General features: G+C 34.3%; 1 protein-coding gene, 1 long non-coding RNA gene and 1 pseudogene across 4 annotated transcripts in view; 2 read left to right on the forward strand and 1 right to left on the reverse strand.

The window, feature by feature from the left end:
* Nucleotides 1–10,692, reverse strand: part of LOC105198174 (protein phosphatase 1L) — a 269,334-nt gene extending 258,642 nt beyond the window's left edge. The window contains exons 1-5 of one of the 3 annotated variants that reach the window (XM_039459005.1): nucleotides 10,674–10,692; nucleotides 8,122–8,196; nucleotides 7,822–8,049; nucleotides 7,589–7,761; nucleotides 7,358–7,467 (exon numbers count right to left, since the gene is read on the reverse strand). In XM_039459005.1, the coding sequence (XP_039314939.1) occupies nucleotides 7,358–7,396 (39 nt within the window). In that variant the 5' untranslated portion in view covers nucleotides 7,397–7,467; nucleotides 7,589–7,761; nucleotides 7,822–8,049; nucleotides 8,122–8,196; nucleotides 10,674–10,692. Of the gene's footprint in view, nucleotides 1–7,357; nucleotides 7,468–7,588; nucleotides 7,762–7,821; nucleotides 8,050–8,121; nucleotides 8,197–8,828; nucleotides 9,732–10,673 lie in introns of those variants that run through there. The other 2 variants (XM_039459012.1, XM_039459004.1) reach the window with 2 other exon arrangements.
* On the forward strand, nucleotides 3,671–4,506 carry LOC113006232 (annotated as a pseudogene).
* Nucleotides 10,693–25,083: 14,391 nt separating the features above from the next.
* On the forward strand, nucleotides 25,084–26,544 carry LOC105207331. The gene is made up of 2 exons (XR_851425.3): nucleotides 25,084–25,260; nucleotides 25,363–26,544. It is a non-coding gene; the product is annotated as an uncharacterized LOC105207331 (long non-coding RNA).

The following is a 26,544-nucleotide window of genomic DNA, read 5'->3' on the forward strand; positions in this document are numbered from 1 at the left end:
GATAGTGGATGATCTGACAGAAAAGGAGAGAAGGATAGAGTGGTGGATAAGGAAGGAAGCGGAAAGAATAAGGAAAGGTAGGAAAGGTAGGAAAGTTAGAGTAGGTTATATGAAAATATGGATTGAGGAGAAATTATGGGTATGGGATGAGATTAAGGATGAGTTGAGGGAATGGCACGGAAAAGAAGTAAGAGAATGGTAGGGGGGATGGAGAAGGGTAGAGGAGTGGAAAAAGAGAAAGAGGATTTTTAGTAGGGAGGTGGCCGGAGGGAGAGGGAGAGGGAGAAATAGAAGGAAATATAGAAAATGAGAAGCATAGGAAAAAGAGGAGGAATAAGAAAAAAGAGGATGGCAAAAAGTATAAAATAGGCTTTTGGAATGTGGCAGGCATGGAAAATAAAGAGAAGGATTTCAGGGAGAGACTAAAAGAATGGGATGTAATGTTCCTGAGTGAGACTTGGTTACAGAAGAAGGGATGGGAAAGAGTTCGAAAATGGCTGCCAAAAGGATACGTGTGGGAAGTGCAAGAGGCGGCAAGGAAGAGTAAGAAAGGGAGGGCAATGGGAGGAATGATTGTGGGGATAAGGGAAGGAATAGGGAGAGAAAAGAATGATAAGGAAAGAAAAGAGGAGGGATTACAAGCAGTAAAAGTAAATTTAGGGGGAGTGTGGTGGAGACTAATAGGAGTATATGTAAATAGAGATTTGGAGGGAAAAATGGGAAGGCTGAGAGAGTGGATGGAGGACAGAGAGGAAGGGGTGAGGGTGTTAATAGGAGGGGATTTCAATGCTAGGACGGGAAGAGAGGGGGGAAGAATAGGTGAGGATGAAGAGGGAGGGGCAGAACAGGGAAAGAGGAGCTCGAAGGATGAAAAGATGAATAGAGAGGGAAAAAAGCTATGTGGTTATATAGGAGAATTGGGATGGTCAATATTGAATGGAAGCGTAAAGGGGGATGAGGAGGGGGAATGGACGTATACAGGAGGGAAGGGAGGGACCGTAATAGATTATGCGATCGGGAATGAGGAGACAAGAAAGAAGGTGGAAAAGATGAAGGTGGAGGATTGAGTAGACTCCGATCATCAGCCGATAACGGTATGGGAGGGAGGAGGGCGGAGGGAAGAGAGGACCGGGAAAAGGAAAGGGAGAGGAAGAAGGGGGGTTTGGACAGAGAAGGGAAAAAAGAAATTTGAGGAATACCTTGGGAAGAGGGATAGTGATGGTGAGGGGGTAGGGGAGGTTTGGAGGAAAATGAAGAGAAAAGTAGAAGTGGCATTAGAGAGAGTAGAGAAGAAAGAGAAGACGGAACGGAGGGGATGGTGGGATGAGGAATGTAGGGATAGGAAAAGAGAGGTTATGGAGGAATTAAATGGTGGAGGAGGAGAGGGGGAGAAGGGAAAAAATATAAAGAAATGAGGAAGAGGTACAGGGAACATTGTGAGGAGAAGAAGAAAAAGTAGAGGGAAAGATGGGAGAGGGAAATAGAAGGAATAAGATCCGAAAAGGACGTGTGGAAGGTAGTGAATAAAGGAAGCAGGAAGAGAAACAGAGTCAGGGAAGAGATTGAAATGGGGGAGTGGGAAAAACACTTTAGAGGGGTGCTGGGGGAGAGGAGTGGAGGATAAGAGGGGAGGTAATGGAGAGAGGGGTAGAGGAGGAAGAAGAGATTAGTAGAGAGGAAATTGGTAGGACGATAAGGAGATTGAAGGACAGAAAAGCGGCAGGAGGGGATGGGATTACGAATGAAATATGGAAATATGAGGGAAAAGAAATAAGGGAATAGCTGTGGGAGAAATATAATAGAGTGTGGAAGGGAGAGGGATGGCCAGAAGATTGGAGAGAAGGGATAGTGGTACCGATAGTGAAAAAGGGGGAGGGGGAAAAGGTAGAAGATTATAGGGGGGTTACGCTTACGCAAACGGCATATAAAGTGTACGCGGCGGTTTTGGCGGAGAGATTGAAGGAAGAAGTGGAAAATAAAGAGATATTACCACCGAGTCAAACAGGGTTTAGGAGGGTGGTAGGAACGATAGATCACATATACGTGTTAAATTATTTAATAAATAAGAAAGCGGTAACAAAAGGCAAAATAGTAGTTATGTTTGAGGATATGAAAGCAGCGTTTGACTCGGTGGATAGGGAGATACTGGTACAGACAATGAGGAGGAAGGGAGTGAGAGAGAGTCTGGTGGTGAGGTGTGAGGAAGTTTTGGAGAAGACAATAAGTAGAGCAAGGGTGGGGGAAAGGAAGGGGGGAAACTTTTGGACAGGTAGAGGAGTGAGACAGGGATGTCCGTTGAGCCCATGCATGTTCACACTACTGCTAGCGGATTTGAATGAGGAATTGGAAAAGGAGGGATGGGGGGGGGGGGTAAAGGTGAAGGGAAGAAAAATCTATTCCTTGGCATATGCGGATGATGTGGCGGTGGTGGCAGAGGATGAAGCAGGGATGAAAGGGTTAATAAAAACATTAGAAGGATATGTAGAACAGAAAAGATTAGAAGTAAATGTGGAGAAGACAAAAGTGTTGAGGTGTAGAAGAGAGGGTGGGAGACAGAAAAAGATAATATGGAAATGGAAAGGAAATGAAATAGAGGAAGTGAAAAGGTATAAATATTTGGGCTACATGATGATGGCAAATGGGGGACAGAAAGAACATATAGAGGAGAGAGTCAAAAAAGGAGCGGTGGTGATGAGAGAAGTATGGGGAATAGGGAAAAGGAAATTTGGAAAGAACTGGGCTAGAAGGATGTAGTTATTTGATAGGTTGGTATGGACGGTGGTTAGCTGGGGCGGTGGGGCAGAAATTTGGGGGTGGAAAGAAAGGGAAAAGGTAGAGAGGATACAGGACAAGTACTTGAAATGGGTAATAGGGGTGGGAAGGTACACACCGGGGTACATAGTAAGGGAGGAGATGCAGAGGGAAAAATTAAGGGGAAGGGCAGGAATGAGGACATGGAGTTATGAAAAGAAACTGGGAGAAGGAGGAGGGGGGGAGTTGGCAAGGTTGTGTTGGGAGGAGATAAGAGGTAGAGCGAAGGAGGGAAAGGTGATGGGAAAATGGGAGGAAGAAAGAAGAAGTTTCTATGAAGAAAAGAGCTGGAACATCAAGGAGATAGAAAAGTTGAGAGAAGAGGGAGGGTTAAGGGGGGAAGAGGTAGTGGCAAGAGAGAGGAGGCGGCAGGAAAAGGAAAGGTGGGAAAAAATTAGGAGCTCGAAGTTCAACAGATGGTACAGCAGAGTGAAGGGAAAGGGAGTGCCGGAGTACTTGAAGAGGGATTGGAAAGAGGAAAGATGGAAAAGGATTGCGAGGTTTAGGTTAGGAGATGGTATGAGAGGAGGTAGATACTGGGAAGAGAAAGAGAAAAGAAAGTGTAGGATATGTGGATGGGGAGAGGAAACGTGGGAGCATATATGGGAGGAATGCACGGATTGGGGGACGGAGAAGGGATGGCAGGAGATGGTAGGAGAGGTTTTAGGTGAGAGGGGGGAGGGAGAAGTTTGGATGAGAAAATTGGAGGAGATGCGGGAGGGAGGAGGGTGGCTGGGTATGAATGAGAGTGTAGAAGGAAGAGAGGAAAGGGTTGAAAAAAGCGGCGGAAACGGAAGTCCAAAGAATGAGTGTGGAGGTGTGGATGGATGAGTGATTTTTCTCTCTCTCTCTCGTGTGTTGTAAAAGAAGCAATGAATAAAAAGGTTGAAACTATGTAAGCGGAGCGGAAGTCCGCAATGTACTCCGCAAGGAATAAAGTACCTACTACTACTACTATTGTGCTCCTCGGAATTTGTGACGCACAATATATGTTCACGTTCGTTGATATAGGAGCCTACGGTCGTTGCAGTGACGGTGGTATTTTTAGAGATTCAACGATGGGTCTAAAATTTGCATCAAAGGAAATGAACGTACCTGCACCAGAACCTCCTAGCCACTTGGACCTCCTTTACCATATGTTCTAGTGGGCGATGAAGCCTTTCAATTGTCAGATTATTTACTCCGGCCTTATCCAGGAAAAGGCGGTTTAAACGACGAGCGAAATATTTATAACTATCGATTGAGTCGAGCTAGGAGAACAATCAAAAATACATTTGGTATTTTAGTCAGTCAATGGAGAATTTTGAAGCGACCAATCAATTGTAGTATGGAAAAGACAATTTCAATTGTTAAAGCTATTATATGCCTCCATAATTGGATTCGTCAGATGGATATTGAAGAAAATCAATATGTTACTCCAACACTAATTGATCGAGAAAGTGATGACGGCTTTATTCCAGGTTCTTGGAGAAATTGCACGGATAATAGAAAATTTAACTCATTAGAAAACATAACTCAGTGCGGTTCTAATAATAGTTCTCGTCAAGCGATGCAAATTCGAGAAGAATTCTGTAAATATTTTAATAGTGAAGGTGCCATACCAAGTCAATTCTATCATTGTTAGTTCTTATACTCATTCATTAATTGTATATATGCAATTTAACTTGTCTGAAAATGTATAATAAATTATAAAATGTCAGTGGAGTTGATTTAAACTTTATTATAAAAATGTAACAGATGTATGCTTTTAAAAAAATAATAAAACTTAATTTTTTGTGAGTACATCAAAAGTTAGGTTTATCATTTGCTGAATGACATGTAATTGTTGTGTTGGATTCATTTGTCTTAACCTCCATCCGATTACTGCTAATGACGAATCAATTTCATCACATTTGGGTGCTGGTGGTAATACAAGTGGAGTTGATGGTCGACAGAGTGAATCGGCAATTCTATACAGGGTGATTCAAAATAACCTATTGGTCCCGAAGCTGGCATATTCGTAATCGAATTCTAAGACGATTTTTCCTTTTGCAAAAATTTGTCCGGAGCTTAGTTTTCAAGTTACAATAAGAATTATTTAGCGTATGACGGGTCAGGTACAAGTGGTAGACAGGGGCGGCGCGACTCACTGTTACACGCGGGTATTTCTGTGGGGCACCTCCTGCGCTCAAATGACTAACAAAAGTATATGGACAGCACATTCCTATTTAAACTCTCTCTCACTCTCTCTCTCTCTCTCTCTCTCTCTCTGTGTGTGTGTGTGTGTGTGTGTGTGTGTGTCACTTTAATTATGCTACATTTAACTTGTCAAATTTCGATCTGTCATCCAGCCGTCAAATATCGGGATAACCGTGAAATCTTCAAGTAAGTTTACATTATTATAATAAATGTACGCCCGCGAATAATAAAAATTAATGCAAATTAGATTAATTAAATGTGCACTTGCAAGTTAAAAGTAGCACTTTTAAAACACACAAAAAGGGATAGAAAGAAGAGAGAGAGAGAGAGAGAGAGAGACGGGGGGGGGCTTTGAACAAGTTTAAGCCCGTTTACTTACGCACACGGCGATCAGCTTATTGTTTTCACGATACGACAGTTCAATTTAAATTTGTCCTTTATCCAGATCTATCCCTCGAAGTTGTTTCATAGTTCACCACATTTACACTATTTACTATGCATTTGATTGATAAACGCGGAACTACGTGACGAACCGATCGATCGACTTTATTAATTACTATTAATCACTACTGTAAACACTACAATCATTTGATGCGTTAAAATTACTCGAAGAAACACATATTGACGTTACGATCACACAACACGTGTTCACTCGACGATATGAAGCAGTCGACTGAATGTTATTGGTTATGTCGTTATAAGAGTGTCGAACGATTGGTTAAAGCCATAATCAAAACTCGGTAATTCAAAATGAAAATATTGATTAATACGATTTACATCGATACAATTTATTAGAAAAATGTAGCAAATGCATGTTTATTATTACTTGTTAAAAATTGTAAGTGACTTTATCAAGATAATTATTTAGAATGTTTATTATAAAAAAAACTTCAAGGATATAATTCTTGAAATCTCCTTGCAGCAACGGTTAATCTGTCCTTTTCAGGGCAACCAAATATTTTATTTCGAGGAATATTTTTACAGTTTTCGCAAATATTCAAAAAGAAATAAAAAAAAAAATGTTTAGAAAAAATTGATTTTGATAAAATTATTTCTTGAATATTTAGAATGAATAATAATTATCTTGATAAAATCACTATCATACAAGTTTTAACAAATATTGATAAACATGCATTTGCAACATTTTTCTAATAAATTGTATTGATGTAAATCGTATTAACCAATATTTTCATTTTAAATTACCGTGTTTTGACTTATGGCTTTAACCAATCGTTCAACACTCTTATAACAACATAACCAATAACATCCAGTCGACTGCTTCATATCGTCGAGTGAACACGTGTTGTGTGATCGTAACGTAAACACGTGTTTCTTCGAGTAATTTTAACGCAATCGAATGATTGTAGTGATTAGAGTAGTAATTAATAAAGTTGATCGATCGGTTCGTCGCGTAGTTCCGCGTTTATCGATCAAGTGCAGAGTAAATAGTGTAAATGTGGTAAAATATGAAACAACTTCGAGGGATAGATATGGATAAAGGACAAATTTAAATTGAACTGTCACATCGTGGAAACAATAAGCTGATTGCCGTGTGCGTGAATGACCGTGCTTAAACTTATTTAAAGCCCCCCTTCTCCCCCGTCTCTCTCTCTCTCTCTCTCTCTTTCTCCTTTCCTTTTTGTGCGTTTTAAAAGTGCTACTTTTAACTTGCAAGTGTACATTTAAGTAATCTAATTTGCATTAAATTTTATTATTCTTGGGCGTACATTTATGAAAATAATGTAAACTTACTTGAAGATTTTACGGTCATCCCGATATTTGACGACCGGATGACAGATCGAAATTTGACAAGTTAAATGTAACATAATTAAAGTGACAGAGAGAGAGAGAGAGAGAGAGAGAGAGAGAAAGAGAGAGAGAAAGACAGTTTAAATAGAAATGTGCTGTCCATGTACTTTTGTCAGTCATTTGAGCACAGGAGGTGCCCCACGGAAACACCCGCGTGTAACAGTGAGTCGTGCCGCCCCTGTCTACCACTTGTACTTGACCCGTCATACGCTAACTAATTCTTATTGTAACTTGAAAACTAAGCTTCGGACAAATTTTTGCAAAAGGAAAAATCGTCTCAGAATTCGATTACGAATATGCAAGCTTCGGGACCAATAGGTTATTTTGAATCACCCTGTATAATGCATCGGACTGCTGTCCCGAGGTCTTCTTCTTTTTAATTGTTGTACCTGTTTATTGGTACTAGTTTATTGGTTTATTATTATTATATTTTGATTATTGATAGAGTAATCAAAATCTTTCATCATTCATTATAGAACACTGATTATTCTTATACTTCTAGTTTCTGTGAAAACCACTTTAGCATAAAACATTCAAAACAGATATTAATATCAAGTACCTGATGCCTCTGATGGACCATCACAAGTTGCATCATCATTTATTGATTCGCCAATGTTACTCGCAGAGTCATCGACATCAATAGCGTCAATATTAGAAATAACTTTTCCCCTAAAAATATAAAAATTATAAATATATAATTATACTTTTCCCCTAAAAATATAAAAATTATAAATTAAAAAGGAAACAGTTCAAAAGTGTATATAATTAAAATACTGTATATAATTTTTACTTTTTGACAAGGCATAAGTCACGCAAAAACTCCATGGATTCATAGTGGTGCCATTTCTTTGTAGGGAGAGGTCTAGCCGACCCACTAGGGCGTTTTTCACTATTTATTATTCGTCTATAGGCGTCATGTAAATTTTTAAATTTTTTTTTTTGCTTCTTCACCACTAAGTTTACCTGTAAATAAAATTTTTCTTTAAATATTTTAACCGTGAATGTTTTTAACGCTTTTTTTACCTCTCAATGTTTCTGACACTTCATTCCAGAGTTCTTTTGTTATGCGTTGACATCGCTGTTCTAATGGAATAGTAAAATCCCACAGGGGCCTTCGTTCTTGAACTAATAAAATTAAAATTTCCTCGTCATCGTAATTTAATGTAGACTTCGCGATTTTGTCTCTCTCATTATGAGACCTATTTTCCTTTTCAGCTTGTAATTCGTTTGACGAAAGTGTTGTTATAGTTCCTAAAATCAATTTCAGTTAAAAAAATGCAGACTTATTACTATAATTTTCAAGATTTCAAAGTTTCTATTTACCACTAATCTTTTCACGAACCGGCAAGACGACTTCTTTGTTATTGACAAGGCTTCGTCGAACAATGCGATTGTCACCTACAAATAATAATATACATTCTTGTAGAATGTTATAATATTTTTTTCAATGATAAAATAAAAATTAAGTATATATATATATATATTTCTTAAAGATATTTGGAAGATTCATAAGATTTAATAATTTAATAAAAGAGGGCTAATGCGAGTCACACCATGTTATGTGAACAAAGGCTTGATTAGTTTTTTTTATTAATTGTCGACTCAAACTCGGGTTAAAACGTTCGTACCAATTTGATGGAAACTGATCAATAAACACAACCCACATAGCACGTAATATTTCTGTGATATCACAGAATCATTGCAATATCACAGAAATATTACATATTACTGTGAAATATCACAGAAATATTACTGTGATATTACACAGTGATAATGACATTGAAATATTCCACTGATATCACAGAAATATCACAGAAATATTATTGTGATATTACACAGTGATAATAACTAATCTAAGGAAGTTTTAGATCTCGGGCAAAATATAACTCAGCAGGAGTTACACCAGTGGTTTCATGTTTTGAAGATCTGTACGCTAAAGGAAACATTGAAACCCAATGATCCCAATCCCGTTGATTCTCGGAAATAAATTTTGATAAATAACTAATTATAGTCTGATGTTGGCGCTTTACCTGTCCATCAGACTGAGGATGTAAGGGAGTCGTCCTCGTTTTCCTAATTCCAAGTATACACATTAATTCCAAAAACACTTTAGATTCAAAATTCTTTCCTTGATCGGTATGAATTTCGAAAGGAACACCATGTCTAGAAATAACTTCTTTGACTAAAATCTCTGCTATCATATTAGTCCTAATATTCTTAAGTGGAAAGGCTTCTACCCACTTGAAAAAACAATCAACGATAACGAGTAAATACTTATTTCCAGAGGAGGTTGGAGGAAGAGGCCCAAGTATATCCATTTGTATTCTCTCAAATGGAGCTCCTACATTATAAATTTGTAAGGGAGATTTTCCTTTTCGGGAAAGACCCTTTTTAGAAACACAAATTTTACAACTTCTACACCATTCTTCAACATCTTGTTTACACGTAGTCCAGAAAAATCTTTTACAAATTTTCTCCAGAGTTTTATTAACTCCAAAGTGACCTCCAGTAGAAGAATCGTGCGCTTCTTCTAAAATTCGTCTAATATGCGTACGCGGAACAACTAGTTGCAAAACTTTTGATTTCAAATTTGGAGACTCCCATCTCTTATAAAGGATACCATTTCTCAAAACAAGTGCATCCCAATATGACCAATAGATTTTATAAGAAGCATCTTTAGAAGCAACCTCTGTCCACGAGGGTCGTTCTCCTGAGACTTTGTTTTGATAGATGAAAGAAATGCTTGGATCTTCTTTTTGATCTTTCTGCCACTCTTCTAAGTTTTCTCCTTCCTAAATAAGACGTCTTACAATCCCTTCCTCTAGGAAGCTATTTCTCATTTCCACCTTAGCACAATATTGACACCCGTAATCTTCACACAGTCGTCGAGAAAGACCGTCAGCGTTTTTATAATATTGACTTTTCCGATGGATCACTTCAAATTCATATTGCTGAAGCTTTTCCATTCAACGGGCTAGTTGTCCTTCTAAATCTTTAAAGGACATTAACCATTTTAGAAAAATATGTTCCGTTCGGACCGTAAATTTCCGTCCGTAAAGATAATGACGAAAAGTTTTTATAGAATCAACAATAGCTAACAATTCTCGACGCGTTGTACAATAATTCCTTTCAGCTTTGGAAAATACTTGTCTAAAATAAGCAATGACTTTTTTTCTTCACCTTGCTTTTGTGACAAGACTGCCCCGATTCCTACATTTGAAGCGTCAGTATTTAAAACAAATTCTCCGTTTGGAAAAGAAAGAATGGCAGACGATGTTAATGCAAGTTTCAGCTTATCAAAAGCTCTCTGACATTCATCATCCCAAAAAAATTTTACTTGATTTTCATTTAAAGCATATAACGGTTTAGCTATAAACAAAAATTCTTTAACAAATCTACAATAATATGAGCAAAATCCTAGAAACTACGAATATGCTTTTTATTATGCGGAATTGGCCAATCTCTTACAGTTGCAATCTTTTCTGGATCCGTTGTAACGCCCTCAACTGATACAATGTGACCTAAGTATTTAATTTTTCTCCCAAAAGAAACACATTTTTTAGGATTAATCTTAATGTTCGCGGAGCGTATTCGAAGAAACACCTTACTCATATTTTCCAACACTTCTTCAAAATTTTTGCCGAATACAATAACATCATCGAGGTAAACTGAACAAATCTTTGATAATAAATTTTGCAAAATCTTCTCCATTAATCTTTCAAAAGTTGCAGGGGCGTTACACAATCCAAAAGGCATCACATTAAATTTCCAAAGACCATTACCGATAGAAAAGGCAGTCTTTTCTTTATCTTTTGAAGAAATTTTTATTTGCCAATAGCCGCTTTTTAAGTCTAAAGAGGAAAACCAATCGTTACCTGTTAATTGATCGAAGATGTCATCAATCCTCGGTAACGGAAAAGAATCTTTTTTAGTAACATCATTTAATTTCCTATAATCCACACAAAATCTGATAGTCCCATCTTTCTTTTTTACCAAGACCGCCAAGAAACCCAGGGACTTCGAGATTCTCTAATAACTCCATGTTCCTTCATATCCTGAATAATTTTTTATACCTCTTCTCGCAAATGAATTGGAATCCGTCGAGGTGTCTGTTTTATTGGGGAAGAATCTTACATTAATGACATGTTCAACAATATCACAATTCCCTGCAACAATTTCATCAGAAAATACATCCTGAAATTCAATCATTAATTTCGCAAAAATTTCTTTCTGACTTCCCTCCAAATTTTCAGAATCCTTATTAAAAATTCTTTCAAAATATCAGGAACGCCCTGGAAAAACTTTCCATACGAGAACATCTTAAAATATTTTTTTCACTAGATAAAAATTGAGTTCCAAAAGCGGAATCAAATACATTTTTTAAATTCACGATTTTAAAAAATCTACTCCCAAAATACAATCATCATTAATGTCAGCAATTAACATTGGAATCTCTACAGAATAATCTCCAAGTTGAACTTTCACAACTGCCTTGTATTTAATTAAAACTTTTTCCTCCTTAGGATATTTCAAACCACAATAAAAAATCTCGACTTTCTGTTTATTAAACTGTCGACAAAACTACTATTTAAAATTGACACATCAGAGTCCGTATCTATTTTAAAGACACAATATTTATTATTTACTTCTCCAGAATAACAATACTCATTTAAATTACATTTAATTCTGTTTAATCTATAGGAATGTTTATTTCTCTTTCCCATAACCCTCGGGGCTCTTCTTTCCTTAGTCAAATTTACCCCGTCAAGTTCGATTATACCCCGTTTCCCAATTTCCCGGGACATTCAAAACGTAAATGTCCCTTTTTCCCGCAAAGCCAACATTTCATTCGATTTTTAATTTTGTACCTTTATCCAATTCCATTTTGATTTATAAATTTACTTTTATTTGTATCTTTACCCTGTTTCTCTTCTTTTTCAACATCACTCTCTCCTTTCCTTAAACTGAAATAATTTTCTTTTCTTTTATAAAAATTAAAATTACTTCTCTTTTTCTGTTCAAAGTAGCTTTCCTGGATAGATTTTACTGTCTTGGCTCTTTTGATCGCTACTTTTAAGGATGATATTCCTTCTAACTGGAGAGTTCTCCTTATGAAACCGTCTGATATCGCAAAAACAAATTGTGTACAAGCAATTTTGTCCCGAACGGAATGTGGACATTCGGGATCCGCAAATTGAGACAATCTCTCAATTTCTGCCCCAAAAAGCAGCAAAATTTTCCCCAAACTTTTGTTTTCTATTCGTAAATTGACAGTAATAACTTTGTAGATAATGAATTTCCCCAAATCGCAATTCTAACTTCGATTTTAATTCCGCGAATTTAAAATTATCCAAATCTTGAACATTTTCTAATACCGCGCGAGCTTTTCCTCTTAAGCATGAAATGAGCACGGCAGTTTTCGTCTCCTCATTCCAACGACTCGCCCGAGCAATTAAGTTAAACTGCGAAAAGAATTCACGTAACGGAGTACTTCCGTCAAAAGTATCTGGTTTTAATTTAAGACCCATCTCGTTGTTTAACAAAATTCGAGAGGTTTCCTCCTTTCCCGTGATAACAGTTTCTCTCTCAAGAGGCAAAATGTTCTGATCGCATGCATCTCTGGTTTTATTAGCGGCACTATTACAAGAAAGACTTAGCTGGTTTTCTTGAAGATGCCGGAGTTCCGTTTCTCGTTGTCGCAGAAACGTCACAAGGTCCTCCTGCTGCCGTATCTGTAGCGCGCGCTCTTCGCGCATCTGTTTAAGCTCCTGCATCGCCGTCCGAAGAAGCCTCTCCGCGCTCGACGTTTCACCTTCAACACTTTCAGGAGTCCCCTCAATTTCCGTTGTTAACATTGCATGCCCGGCGTCTCCCGAGGAACGTGTGCAGATCCCTCGGCGTGGGGTATTTTTAAGAGGCATTGTATGTCGTTTCTCTCTGTCCGTCCGTTCGATCCCGGACGAGCCCCCAAAATGTTACGAGCAAAAGGGGTACTTGTTCACTCGCGCACTCACTCCGGAAAAGAACTAGACTTTTTTATCAAACACAAAATCACTTTTATTGTTAACCACCGAACACGACCATATCATCAGACACCAAACTCTAAAATCACAGACAGCTCATTTTTTAATAAACAAGGCCGTTGTCAAGGAGAACGCTTCACGGCCTTATTCACACCACAGTTCGAACTCGCCTCGCAGGGACGACTCGGCTTGTAACAATATGTAATACCTGATGATAATAATTGACGAGAATTATCTGCGCGATAAAGGAACATAAAATTATAAATGAAATAATATGATTCGCTACCGCACAAAAATTCGAAACTCACTGTGATGTACATTTTGAAACGAATATAAACGGCTATCGATCTTGCTGCCGTGACAGACCAGGCACGAGTGAGGAAGAGCAGAGAATGAGACTGATATTCTGTACGTTTGTTTGTTTTTGACCGAGTCAAGCAAATGAAAATATGTATCATGTAAAAGTTCTGTGTCTTTCTGAGAGTTAATTCCATTATTTTGCTGTTTAATATGTATCATTTCTGAAACTAACCGTTTTCTAAAATTTGGTTCTGAGTCGAGAATTTTTATTTTTTCCCAGTCAAAATTGTGATCAAAGTTAATTCGATGTTCGGTAATTACAGAATGTCTCGATGGATCGAATTTAATGTTGTTCCTATGCTCTCTCACTCTGGTCCTCAATTGTCTCATGGTCTGGCCCACATATGTGGCATCGCAATTATTACATTCGATTTTGTAGACAACATTGTTACTACAGATATGATTTGTTTTGTCCTTATGTACTTTGATGACGTTATTCAATTTATCTAAACATCTAAAACTTACCGTGAGTGCATCCTTGTTAATTAAGGACGCAGTTATCTCAGAAACATTCCGGATGTAGGGAATGATAAAAAATTTTTTTGAAACTTTTTCGTCCTGATTCTGAGTAAAAGCATCATCAACCGAAAGGGGTGAAAATTTGGTGGAAAATAATTTGTTAATCCTAATCGTAATATGTCTAAATATAATATTTAGCGAATATTCATTTTCCAGAAGCAAATATATAGGATAAATATGTTTTTGTATTTGATTCGCGGAAAAACAAACATTGGTGGAATGGTATTGCCCGATGCACCCACTGCCATTTCAACGGTAACTAATGTGCCACGTTCAACGGATACTACAGCTCCTACTTACTTAATGCCTTTTGCAGCTATTATTTTTTTTGTTTTAAAACCGTTTGTACACCTATTTTGTCTAAACTTCAAATTCTGGTGGCAAGTTATATTTGAGCAAAATATAACCGAGCTTAGTAAAGAAGTCAATGTTATGCCTATTGAATGAAGTAGCTCGGCTTGCACTTGTTGATTCGGGAAGACTGGGATTTCCTTATAGAAAGACTGGGATTTTTTTTCAAAAAAGCAGTTAGCCAATCAGGACCAGCCATGCCATTTTTATGCCAAGACGGATGAATATTTTTTATGTTAAATTTCACCGCACATTCATAAACTAATTTTCTTACTTCTTACGTTAGAAGACCAAAAAGGATTGAAGAGCATTTTAAAAGATAATCTGTTATGATTTTTTCTTGTTGCTTATCAAAAATTATTTTTACTGACTTGTATCCTACTGTGGCTTCTTCTCCAGTTTTTAATTTTTTAATAAATCTTGATAGAGTTATATGGCATATTTGGAGTTCTCTGGCGACTGTTTTTATCTTTTGTCCTTCTTTCATAACAGTTTCAGCTGCTCTATGGATGAGTTCTATGGAAGTAGTACCTCTTGCTGTTTTTTGTTTATATGTGCGCATTCTATAACAAAATGAGAATTGATGTAGACAACTGCACATATGCCACGGGGCAAATTGTTCCGGGGTAACAACGTACCTCAAATTGTAATAACAACTAGCCCCTTTTGACACATGTAACATCTTGATACAAGTTTTTGCCTACATATTAATATAGACGAATAAACACTAGTATATCATATTTCTGAATGTATATCCATCTACATAAATACAATAAATAATGGGCACTGCCTTAAATAAGCGAAATAGACCAAAAAATTACGATAGATAAATATTTACTTACTTGATGAACGAGCATGTCTTTACACGTAGCTAGATAGACCGCAGCGTAGGTTAGGTTAAACGCTACTAAAATGGTGGCCGCAGTGGCGCGATCTGTTGTTCTTACGTGACATACTCAGAATATATCGCTATCTCCTTTCATTTTGAAACTATAAGCGCCGTAACAACGTACCCCAGGAACATTTTACCCCGGCCTTCCCTACATCTTTGATCGCGTCAGTCAAGGTCTTAGTCCCAATAGTCGTTCGGCTGACTGTTATTTTTGTATACATTATTATACACTACTCAAAAAAAAATAGGGAACACTTTCCAGACACCAAAAATTAGGCTATTTTCAAATGACAGTAACTCGGTGAAAAATCATCGTAGATAAAAAATAAAAAAAGCATTTTGAAGCTTGAAGATCCAACTTTAACGCTCTATCAGCAGATTTTCAGAATTCTTTTAACTTTCTTGTCTTATGCAGTAAGAAAGCACACTCTGTTTTGTTCCTTAAAATTTCGTATTTTTGACACTTTGCAGCTCGACCAACAAATTTTTTTTTTAATAATTCAAGTAAAGCTTCATAAACTGCAAAATTTTGCCTACAAAATTCTTTTTTTTAAATTTCTCTACGATTTTTTTTGACCGAGTTGCGCAACTTTGAAGATAAATCTGCATTTCTTATAAATGACATCCGTACTCCGTGAAAAATCATCGTAGACAAAAAATCAAAAAACGATTTCAAAGCTCGAAGTTTCAGCTTTAACCTGTTATTAATGGTTTTCAAAAAATTTTCAATTTCTTAGTACTATGCCCCAAAAAAGATACATTGTTTTTTCCTTGAAGTTACGTATTTTTAACAGCCTGTAGCTCAATAAAAAATTTTTTCTTGACAAATCCAATGCAAGTGCCATAAAGTATAACATTTTTTCAACAAAATGCTTTTTTAAAAATTTTTTCTACGATTTTTTTTGACCGAGTTACAAGACTTCGAAGAAACATATTTTTTACAGTACATTTTTCTGAAAAATGACGTCTACCGCCGACATTAGCATTACCTAATGTGCACCACGTGGAGGTTGCGGGTCGGATTTTTGCACATCGTGTGTGTGTGTGTGTGTGTGTGTGTATCACAGCAGAGATACGGACCCCACAGTTCTTCACTTCTGCGGTATTTAATGACATCAAACCCTCTCTGCTGTGTGTGTGTATGCGCGCGCGCGCATGAGTGTTCAATAGTGTGTATTTCCTCCTTTCTGATCAATTACTGCTTGCAAGCGTTCTCGCATATTTATACATCTTGCAATACGATCTTGCGGAATGTTGTGTCACATTTTCGTTAAAATTTCTCCTAATTCTTTTAAATTTTGCGGCTGTTCTTTGCGACGCCTTAACCGTCGTTCCATTTTATCCCAAATGTTCTTGATTGGATTTAAGTCCGGGCTATTGGCGAGATGATTCAACAGTCTTGTTGCGTGTTGTTCAAGAAAACGTCGCGTTACATTCGCCGTATGAGGTCGAGCGTTGTCCTGCATGAAAATAAAGTTCCGACAGGTTCCGACATTCGATTTAATTGCAAAACGTGTGGTCGTAGAATATCGTTGATATAACGAACACCTGTCATTGCCGGAGGTGGCAGGATCACTTTGTCTTATAAGTGATATACACCCCCACACCATCACGAAACCGCCGTTGTAAGATCGTACTGGCATTACGCAACGTCGATCATAGCGTTTATTTCGTCGACGCCAAGAACGACGATTAAGGGAGAAATTTTAACAAAAATTTGGCACAACATCCCGCAAGATCGTATTGCAAGATGTATAAATATGCGAGAACGCTTGCAAACAGTAATTGATCAGAGAGGAGGAAATACACAGTATTGAACACTCATGCGCGCGCGCGCATACACACACACACACACACACACACACACACACACACACACACACACACACACGATGTGCAAAAATCCGACCCGCAACCTCCACGTGGTGCATATTAGGTAATGCTAATGTCGGCGGTAGACGTCATTTTTCAGAAAAATGTACTGTAAAAAATGTGTTTTTTTGAAGTCTTATAAACCAGTCAAAAAAAATCGTAAAAAAAATTTTAAAAAAGCATTTTGTTGAAAAAATGTCATACTTTATGGCACTTGCATTGGATTTGTTGAAAAAAAATTTTTTTTTGAGCTAGAGGCTGTTAAAAATACGTAATTTCAAGGAAAAAACAGTGTATCTTTTTTGGGGCATAGTACTAAAAATTTGAAAAAATTTTTGAAAACCATTAATAACATGTTAAAACTGAAACTTCGAGGTTTAAAATGGTTTTTTGATTTTTTGTCTACGATGATTTTTCACGGAGTACGGATGTCATTTGTAAAAAATGCAGGTTCAGCTTCAAAGCGTAACTCGGTCAAAAAAAATCGTAGAGAAATTTTAGAAAAAGCATTTTGTAGGCAACATGTTGTAGTTTATGATACTTTACTTGAATTAATCGAAAAAATTTGTTGGTCGAGCTGCAAAGTGTCAAAAATACGAAATTTTAAGGAACCAAACAGGGTGTGCTTTTTTACTGCATAAGACAAGAAAGTTAAAAGAATTTTGAAAATTTGCTGATAGAGCGTTAAAGTTGGATCTTCAAGCTTCAAAATGCTTTTTTTATTTTTTATCTACGATGATTTTTCACCGAGTTACAGTCATTTGAATATAGCCTAATTTTTGGTGTCTGGAAAGTGTTCCTTATTTTTTTTTGAGTAGTGTATAAAGTATTGCTGAAAAAATTTTCAGGTTTGTCGATAATAAACTGTCGAAAATATTTTCCACTCAAAAGTGCAGCGCCGATGCTTACGTAATTCAAAGCACTCTTAATCGCATTTTACATTTAAATGATAAATTAAACATTTTATTAAATAAAATACCTAAGCTATTACAATTTATTATTTAATAGAAAGTTAAAATATTATTGCCGGCACAACATATAATATTAGTCACAAACATACATATATAAGTTAATTTTTTACTGATTTTCATAGATGTTATTGAAACATTTTTTAAACAAATTTTAAATTTAATAATAATTGAAAAGTAAAGAGCTTAAATGTTAAATAAATAATAAAAATACATAATCTTATAAAGATGAAAAATAAGTAAAAAAATTAATATTAAATAAACATTAAATAAATATTAAATAAACCTTTTAAAAAATGCTTACCAAAATAATTTTTTCAATTAAATAATTCATGAAAAATAAATACTTAAACAATATTAAGTAAATATTTAAAAAATGTTTATTAAAAAAAATAAATTATAAACATTAAATTAATATTCAATAAATGTAAAATTAATGTTTTCGAAATTGTTGTTTCAAATAAAAAATTAATATAAAATGAATATTAAATAAATGTTAAGTAAATGTTAAATTAATGTTTTTATAAACGGTTTTTTTAAATAAAAAGTTAATGTAAAATAAATATTAAATTAATGTTGAATAAATGTTAAATTAATGTTTTTAAAACATGTTTATTCAAATGAAAAAGTAATGTGAAATAAATATTAAATTAATGTTGAATAAATGTTAAATTAATGTTTTTAAAAAATGTTTTTTTAAATGATAAATTAATGTGAAATAAATATTAAATTAATATTTAATAAATTTTAGAGTAATATTTTTAAAAAACGTTTTTTTAAATATAAAATTAATGTAAAATAAATATTAAATTAATGTTTAATAAATGTTAAATCAATGTTTTTAAAAAATGTTTTTTTAAATAAAAAATTAATGTGAAATAAATATTAAATTAATGTTCAATAAATGTTAAATTAATGTTTGTAGAAAATGTTTTTTTAAATGAAAAATTAATGTGAAATAAATATTAAATAAATGTCAACTAAACGTTAAATAAACATTTTCCCGAATCATTATTTTAAATATTTAGTTAATGTTAAATAAATGTTAAATAAACGTTAAATTAATTTTAAATGAATATTTTTTCTAAAGCATTATTTTAAATATTTAATTAAAGTTAAATAAATATTTAATAAATATTTTTGTTACAACAAATTGTACAATGAAAAATTAATAGATATTAAATAAATATTAAAAAAATATTGTGTGCTGATTGGAATATAAACTTGTACATTTTACAACAGATTCTAGCAATACAAATTGCTGTTTTAACAAATATTAATAAAAAATATTCAATGAAAAACTAAAAATGTATATTATATTTTAGTCCTCAAATAGTATAATTGGTACTCGCAAAAGCATGCAAAAAAAACGCTATATTTGTCTCATTTTCAAGTACTTTATGCAGTTATTTTATTATCTCATTGTCAGTATTTAAGAATTCTACATCAAAATTTGTTAATTTTTGTAATTCGCGCTTTTATCTTTTGTTATAGATTGACAACACTCGCTACACTTTAGTTATTTTTTAGTTACGTTGGTACTAGTCACGTCTGGCTTTTTTTCCGCGCACCCTGTCTTCTTTATCTATTCGCATTTTGTGTGTCTCACGCTTTACGCATAATGTAACTTGCGATATACCTCTATTATATTTATCACTTTGTAATACCAGTACCAAATTAAGTGTTAAACTTCACAAAATTAATTTATAATACATTTATAAAACATTCCTACATTTGATTCCTATTATTTCTTTTAAAACTAGTTCCATTTTATTTCCTTTAAAAACAATAAAATAATAGAGGCAAAGAGTGTAACGAATAGTCATTTAAGGGTATATAAAAAATTTCCGTAGACAAATTTTAAGGCTTTATACCTAATAGTATAATAAGATAATGTAACAAAAACGCTATACGAATATATAAGTCTTATTACTTGTTTGAATTTATATATTATCTTCTCATATTCGTATGAAACGAGTTTGCAAGGAAGAAGAAAAGAACAATAACAATGTTTTGCATTAAATATTTTAAATATGTCACGTCCTTAAAATTTATATTAATTGCATGAAAAAAATGATCAACCTATTTCAATAATAAGCATAGAGAATTTATAGTGATTGACGCATTTGTGTGACTTTTTATTGTATTTTTTTAAATCTAATTAACAATCACGATAGCCTAGAGATATCAGCAAACTTTAATACTACTTACGCAAAACAAGAATGAGTTCTGTTTAAAGATCAAAAGTCATAATCATTAAAATTTTTTAAAATTTAAATCGCAACGTTATATTACTGATGTAACGAAACGACCCTTCACCTCACGCGCGCCGTCACTCAGCTCCGTCCACCCGTCCACCCGAGCACTGACAAGCACTGACAAGCACCACGAGCACGCACCGAGCTAACCTATCGTCGCGATCATGCGGCAGCACGCGCGCCGTCCGTGGCGTTTGGCAACGTTCCCACTCTGGGCCAGCCGACCGAACGCGCGGATTGGTCCGCCCAACCGCGCGTTCGGATATATAAGCCGGCAGTGGGAACCAGGGTTGCCAGATTTGGCGATTTTACGCCAAATTGGCGGTTTCTGAAGACCATTTGGCTCTGATAGTAATAGAGTGAAAAAGCGCGGTCAGGATTGCTGATGCAATCCTTTTTATTTCTTGTGCAAGCATATTCTGTATTCCTATTTAAGTCTTTTTGTTTCCCATATAACTATTGAAAGCAAGATAAAAATACCTTGGTTACTATGGTCAAATCGTCCCCGCCACGTTGTTACACTGGGGACGGGTACCATTAACGTTGAGAAGAAGAAAGTCACATATTTCCAAAATATCTGGGGGGGCTATTACGGTTTCTGAAACGAGGTGAAAATTACAAAAGTGAGCAAATTCATTAGTTGTTGATCAATAAAGTTATAGATATTCTAGTAAATTTGTTCACTTTTGTAATTTTCATCTCGTTTTAAGAACCGTGATAGCCCCCCTGAGAAGGTGCAATTGGTGTTGCAAAAGCGAATTGGTATTTAATCAACGAGATTCAGAGACGGAAGCACAAGCCCAGGATGATCCTTCCCGAGAAAGCAGTCTCCGTACTTCGTCTGGAACCAAGATTCATAACTCCAGCGATTAGAACCTGTTCGGATGCACTCAAATGCAAAGTACAATAGAATTAATTTTTTCAGAAAGATGAAAATGTATTTAATATTTACACATAAAATAACATTGGATCCAAGATCCTTGACGATAGTTGATGCATCTTTATTTATTTTTGCAAGTAATTTTTTTGGATGCTGTATTGATTTTATGTTCAACGCACTATATTTTATTGCAGGTTTGTCGTGCCATGAGATATTTTCCTCCTGAACAATGCAGTATGGTCAATGTTAAAGTGATCGGGTGTTTACTGTTTGTATGTGATGGCGACACACTATAGTTATACCGGTGATTCAAGAACAGATTGGAATACTACCTCTGTCAAGCTAGCAGGACCAAATGAGCAAAATCAACCGGGACCTATTGAAAGATTTAGTGCTTATTTAGTGCTAATTTGTGCCGCAAAAAACAATTTTGTACCTCGTGCCGTTTACGAGAAACTCGTGGCGCTGCTAACTTTATATCAAGTTAGCAGGACCACTAGAAAAAAAATAAAAAAATAAAAATAAAAATAGATATAATTAGGGCTGATTTTGTGCTAATTTGTGCTGCAAGAAGCAACTTTGTACCTCGTGCCGTTTACAAGAAACTCGTGGCGCTGCTAACTTAACATCAAGCTAGCAGGACCATAAGAAAAAAAAATTAAAAAATAAAAATAAAAATAGATATAATTAGGGCTGATTTTGTGCTAATTTGTGCTGCAAGAAGCAACTTTGTATCTCGTGCCGTTAAAAAAAAAACCCATGGCGCTGCTAACTTAACATCAAGCTAGCAGGACCACAAGAAAAAAAAATTAAAAAATAAAAATAAAAACAGGTATAATTAGGGCTGATTTTGTGCTAATTTGTGCTACAAAAAGTAATATTGTATTATTTGTTATTAAAAAAATTTATTAGTTATAAAAAATTTATTATTACATATAAGAAACCATTCTTATATACAATTATTATCGACTTTGTAGTAACTTGTCTCATATAAAATAAATTAATAATTTAAATAAACTACTAATAATTTAAATATTTTACACATACACTATAAAATATCAACAGAAGGCTAATTTTATTTCATTTTATTTAATTAAGGAGGAGGCTAATTTACCACTAAAATGGACCCATACTAAAAAAGATAAATAGAATTGTCATATAGAAATAAAATAGCAAAATTTGTTAATTTGTACTCAATAGTAACGTTGAGACTAATTTTTAATGAAACGACGCATTGTGCTTCAAGGCTCTTTATTCGATCATGAAAGAATTTGTTGCTTGCATGAATATGGTATTATATATCATTCTTATCATCGTACCATCGAAATATAACAAAATCCGATTTTGTTGCTAATCGTAAATTGCTGGAAATAATTTGTTTATTCGGGGAATGTGCGACGTCTATTAAGCTGACACAGCCACTTTAACACAATTCAATAAAACTTACATAGAAATTTAGTGCTCTTTTGTTGCTCAATTCCAAATTTTGACCTCTATGAAGCTAGCAAAACCAAATCGGCAGAATCAAATAAAACTTATTGTTAGTGGAATATTTAGTACTCATTTTGTACTAATTTGTACCATAAAAAATAATTTTGTACCCCATGCCGTTTCGAAAAAACTCGTGGACCGTAGGTTCATATGAAGCCAGCAAGACCAAAAAAAAAATTTAAAAAAATAAAAATAAAGTAGATATAATTAGTACTGATTTTGTACTAATTTGTACCACTCCAAATAAATTAATAATATAAGTTTAATTAATATAATCAGCTTCAAAACAATTTATACCTTTATATTCTAGACCAGCACCAAGAATAAAGTACTCTTTTCCCTCAGCAGAATCGAACGACACTATTTTTTCTCGATGCTTGATAATTTGTGCTACCAAAATGTGCAATTTAGGAATTTGTACCCTTGCCATTTTTCTCAAAATCACCCTTAAGGCTTGATGATATCAAGAGTAAAGTACTCTTTTCCCTCAGCAGAATCGAACGACACTATTTTTTCTCGATGCTTGATAATTTGTGCTACCAAAATGTGCAATTTAGGAATTTGTACCCTTGCCATTTTTCTCAAAATCACCCTTAAGGCTTGATGACGTCAAGAGTAAAGTACTCTTTTCCCTCAGCAGAATCAAACGACACTATTTTTAATCGATGTTTGATAGTTTGTGCTACCAAAATGTGCAATTTAGGAATTTGTACCCTTGCCATTTTTCTCAAAATCACCCTTAAGGCTTGATGATGTCAAGAGTAAAGTACTCTTTTCCCTCGGCAGAATCGAACGACACTATTTTTTCTCGATGCTTGATAATTTGGGCTACCAAAATGTGCAATTTAAGAATTTCTACTCTTTCCATTTTTCTCAAAATCACCCCTGAATCTTGATAACCTCTAGAGTAAAGTACTCTCATTAATTTATACCAAAGAAGTTAATGAACAAGAGTAGTCATTATGTTATTTTATTTTGTTATTTTATGTATCAAATATTTTATTCCAAAATTTTATGTATGCATTATTTTATTTAAAAAAAAAAGAATACGATTTAATAAAATTAATGACGTCAAATCTAATATTATAACCCTTTGGCAAACTGGAATTTTTACATGAATCTCCATAATTTTCTATATTAGAGTAATTGATAAAAGTATGAGTAATTGCGGTTAATAGTGTTTTTGAAGAATCGCATACCACTTCTTTGGGTATTGGTGCACCAGAATGTACTCATTCTGCCGACAAAAATGTATTGAATTAGTGTGATGACTTTCACTAATAATTTGGCAAATTAAAAATTGACCACTTTGTAATTGATAACAGAATATATAAAAACATGTGTTTGGACATCGACCCATCCGTTCTTTAAGAAATATACATGCATTGTTTTCTATAGCGTATTTTTTGTAAACATTAAGTTCAAAATTACTTCAGTAATGAATAAAAAAAGGATCTAATTCAATGTTGTGTATTACATTGTGTAAAAATAAAAATTTTTAAATAACCAATGCCTTAAAAACATCTAGATCTAAGTAATCTCTTATTGTCGCTTTTCATTTTGCTGTATGTATTTCTATGTAAGTTTTATTGAATTGTGTTAAAGTGGCTGTGTCAGCTTAATAGACGTCGCACATTCCCCGAATAAACAAATTATTTCCAGCAATTTACGATTAGCAACAAAATCGGATTTTGTTATATTTCGATGGTACGATGATAAGAATGATATATAATACCATATTCATGCAAGCAACAAATTCTTTCATGATCGAATAAAGAGCCTTGAAGCACAATGCGTCGTTTCATTAAAAATTAGTCTCAACGTTACTATTGAGTACAAATTAACAAATTTTGCTATTTTATTTCTATATGACAATTCTATTTATCTTTTTTAGTATGGGTCCATTTTAGTGGTAAATTAGCCTCCTCCTTAATTAAATAAAATGAAATAAAATTAGCCTTCTGTTGATATTTTATAGTGTATGTGTAAAATATTTAAATTATTAGTAGTTTATTTAAATTATTAATTTATTTTATATGAGACAAGTTACTACAAAGTCGATAATATAATAATTGTATATAAGAATGGTTTCTTATATGTAATAATAAATTTTTAATAACTAATAAATTTTTTTAATAACAAATAATACAATATTACTTTTTGTAGCACAAATTAGCACAAAATCAGCCCTAATTATACCTGTTTTTATTTTTATTTTTTAATTTTTTTTTCTTATGGTCCTGCTAGCTTGATGTTAAGTTAGCAGCGCCATGGGTTTTTTTTTAAACGGCACGAGATACAAAGTTGCTTCTTGCAGCACAAATTAGCACAAAATCAGCCCTAATTATATCTATTTTTATTTTTATTTTTTAATTTTTTTTTCTTATGGTCCTGCTAGCTTGATGTTAAGTTAGCAGCGCCACGAGTTTCTTGTAAACGGCACGAGGTACAAAGTTGCTTCTTGCAGCACAAATTAGCACAAAATCAGCCCTAATTATATCTATTTTTATTTTTATTTTTTTATTTTTTTTTTTCTAGTGGTCCTGCTAACTTGATATAAAGTTAGCAGCGCCACGAGTTTCTCGTAAACGGCACGAGGTACAAAATTGTTTTTTGCGGCACAAATTAGCACTAAATAAGCACTGAATCTTTCAATAGGTCCCGGTTGATTTTGCTCATTTGGTCCTGCTAGCTTGACAGAGGTTGGAATATTCCATCTGCGACTTGCTCTCTTTGGCGAAAGGATATTTCTTGATGCATTCGACTTTATTTGATAATCTAACGAGTTTGTATGAAAATGTCTTAGAAGTATGGGAGAACATACAGAGGAATGCCATTGAAATGCATGGTAATTTGTTATTTACATATTTTAATTACTGTTTAACAAGTAGTACATAGATAATTTCCACATTATTGAATCTTGCACTTAGCTAGACTGGTTTTTTTTAAGCTCAAGATAAAATTATACTGAGTCCTGCGGATAGTTGGTTACATTTGTAGACTCGACGCAATTAGAAACATATCTAAATCACGGTAGGACAAAGGATAAAAAATTTGATCAAGATCTTATGATTCTGCGATAAAGAATGCGATGTTTTCCTCCAAAAATGCACTCCATCAACGTTGCCAAACCAGCAACGTTGATGGAGTGCATTTCTTAGGGTATGATTTCTGGAGTAGAATATCTGTCAGAAGGGAATAGAGTCAATTATGATAAATATACTAATCATGATTTATTCTAACCATGTTTTAATCTGAAACTGTACATAATAAAATTCCCATTATGCAAAATACCTTGTACCATACAAAAAAACCTATTTGTAATACAGGTAAAATTATATTGTTACTGCAAAGAGCTATTGTTACAATTGTATAATCAATAAATCTTCCATTTAATTAAAAAAATTGACTTCTAGTTAATTTTAGCCGACTGTTTCGTACATTTACCCCGAGAATTTTAAGGTCGCTATTTAAAATCAGGCGTTGAAGCCAATCCGTTGCTATATCGTTCGACGTCTTACAAAGTTAACGGCATTACATAGTAAATAATTAGTTAATTCACGTTGAAATACATTAAGCATTTGCCATTTCAAAAAAGAAGAAAAGACAACGGTTTGTAACCTCGTTACTATTCAAATTATTATACATTTATTACTTATAATATGTACTTAATGCTATCGATCAAAGCACTTATCACGCAGTTAGAACCATTGATACATATTGCACAATTGTACTTTTCATTACTCGGCTGTATCACTGTTCTTCATACAAATATATATATATATTAACAAATAAGATGTTATTATCGCGGCCATAGACATAAGTTAAGAATCCTGCTATTTATATATGTATTATTTTCTCACTTTTGTAACTATCTCTCCTAAGTATCAGACTCTCTTACGTATCAATAAGCTTTGTACATTTCTATTAGAATAATGAGAGATACGGACGTTTGTTGTAGTGTAAAGATTATCCAAATTATTACACATTTATTACTTAAAATATGTACTTAATGTTATCGTTCAAAGTACTTCTATCACGCAGTTAGAACCATTGATACATATTGCACAATTGTACTTTTCATTATTCGGCTGTATCACTGTTTTTCATACATACATATATATATATATAT

The sequence above is a fragment of the Solenopsis invicta genome, chromosome 16, assembly GCF_016802725.1.
Source record: "Solenopsis invicta isolate M01_SB chromosome 16, UNIL_Sinv_3.0, whole genome shotgun sequence".
Lineage (NCBI taxonomy): Eukaryota > Metazoa > Arthropoda > Insecta > Hymenoptera > Formicidae > Solenopsis > Solenopsis invicta.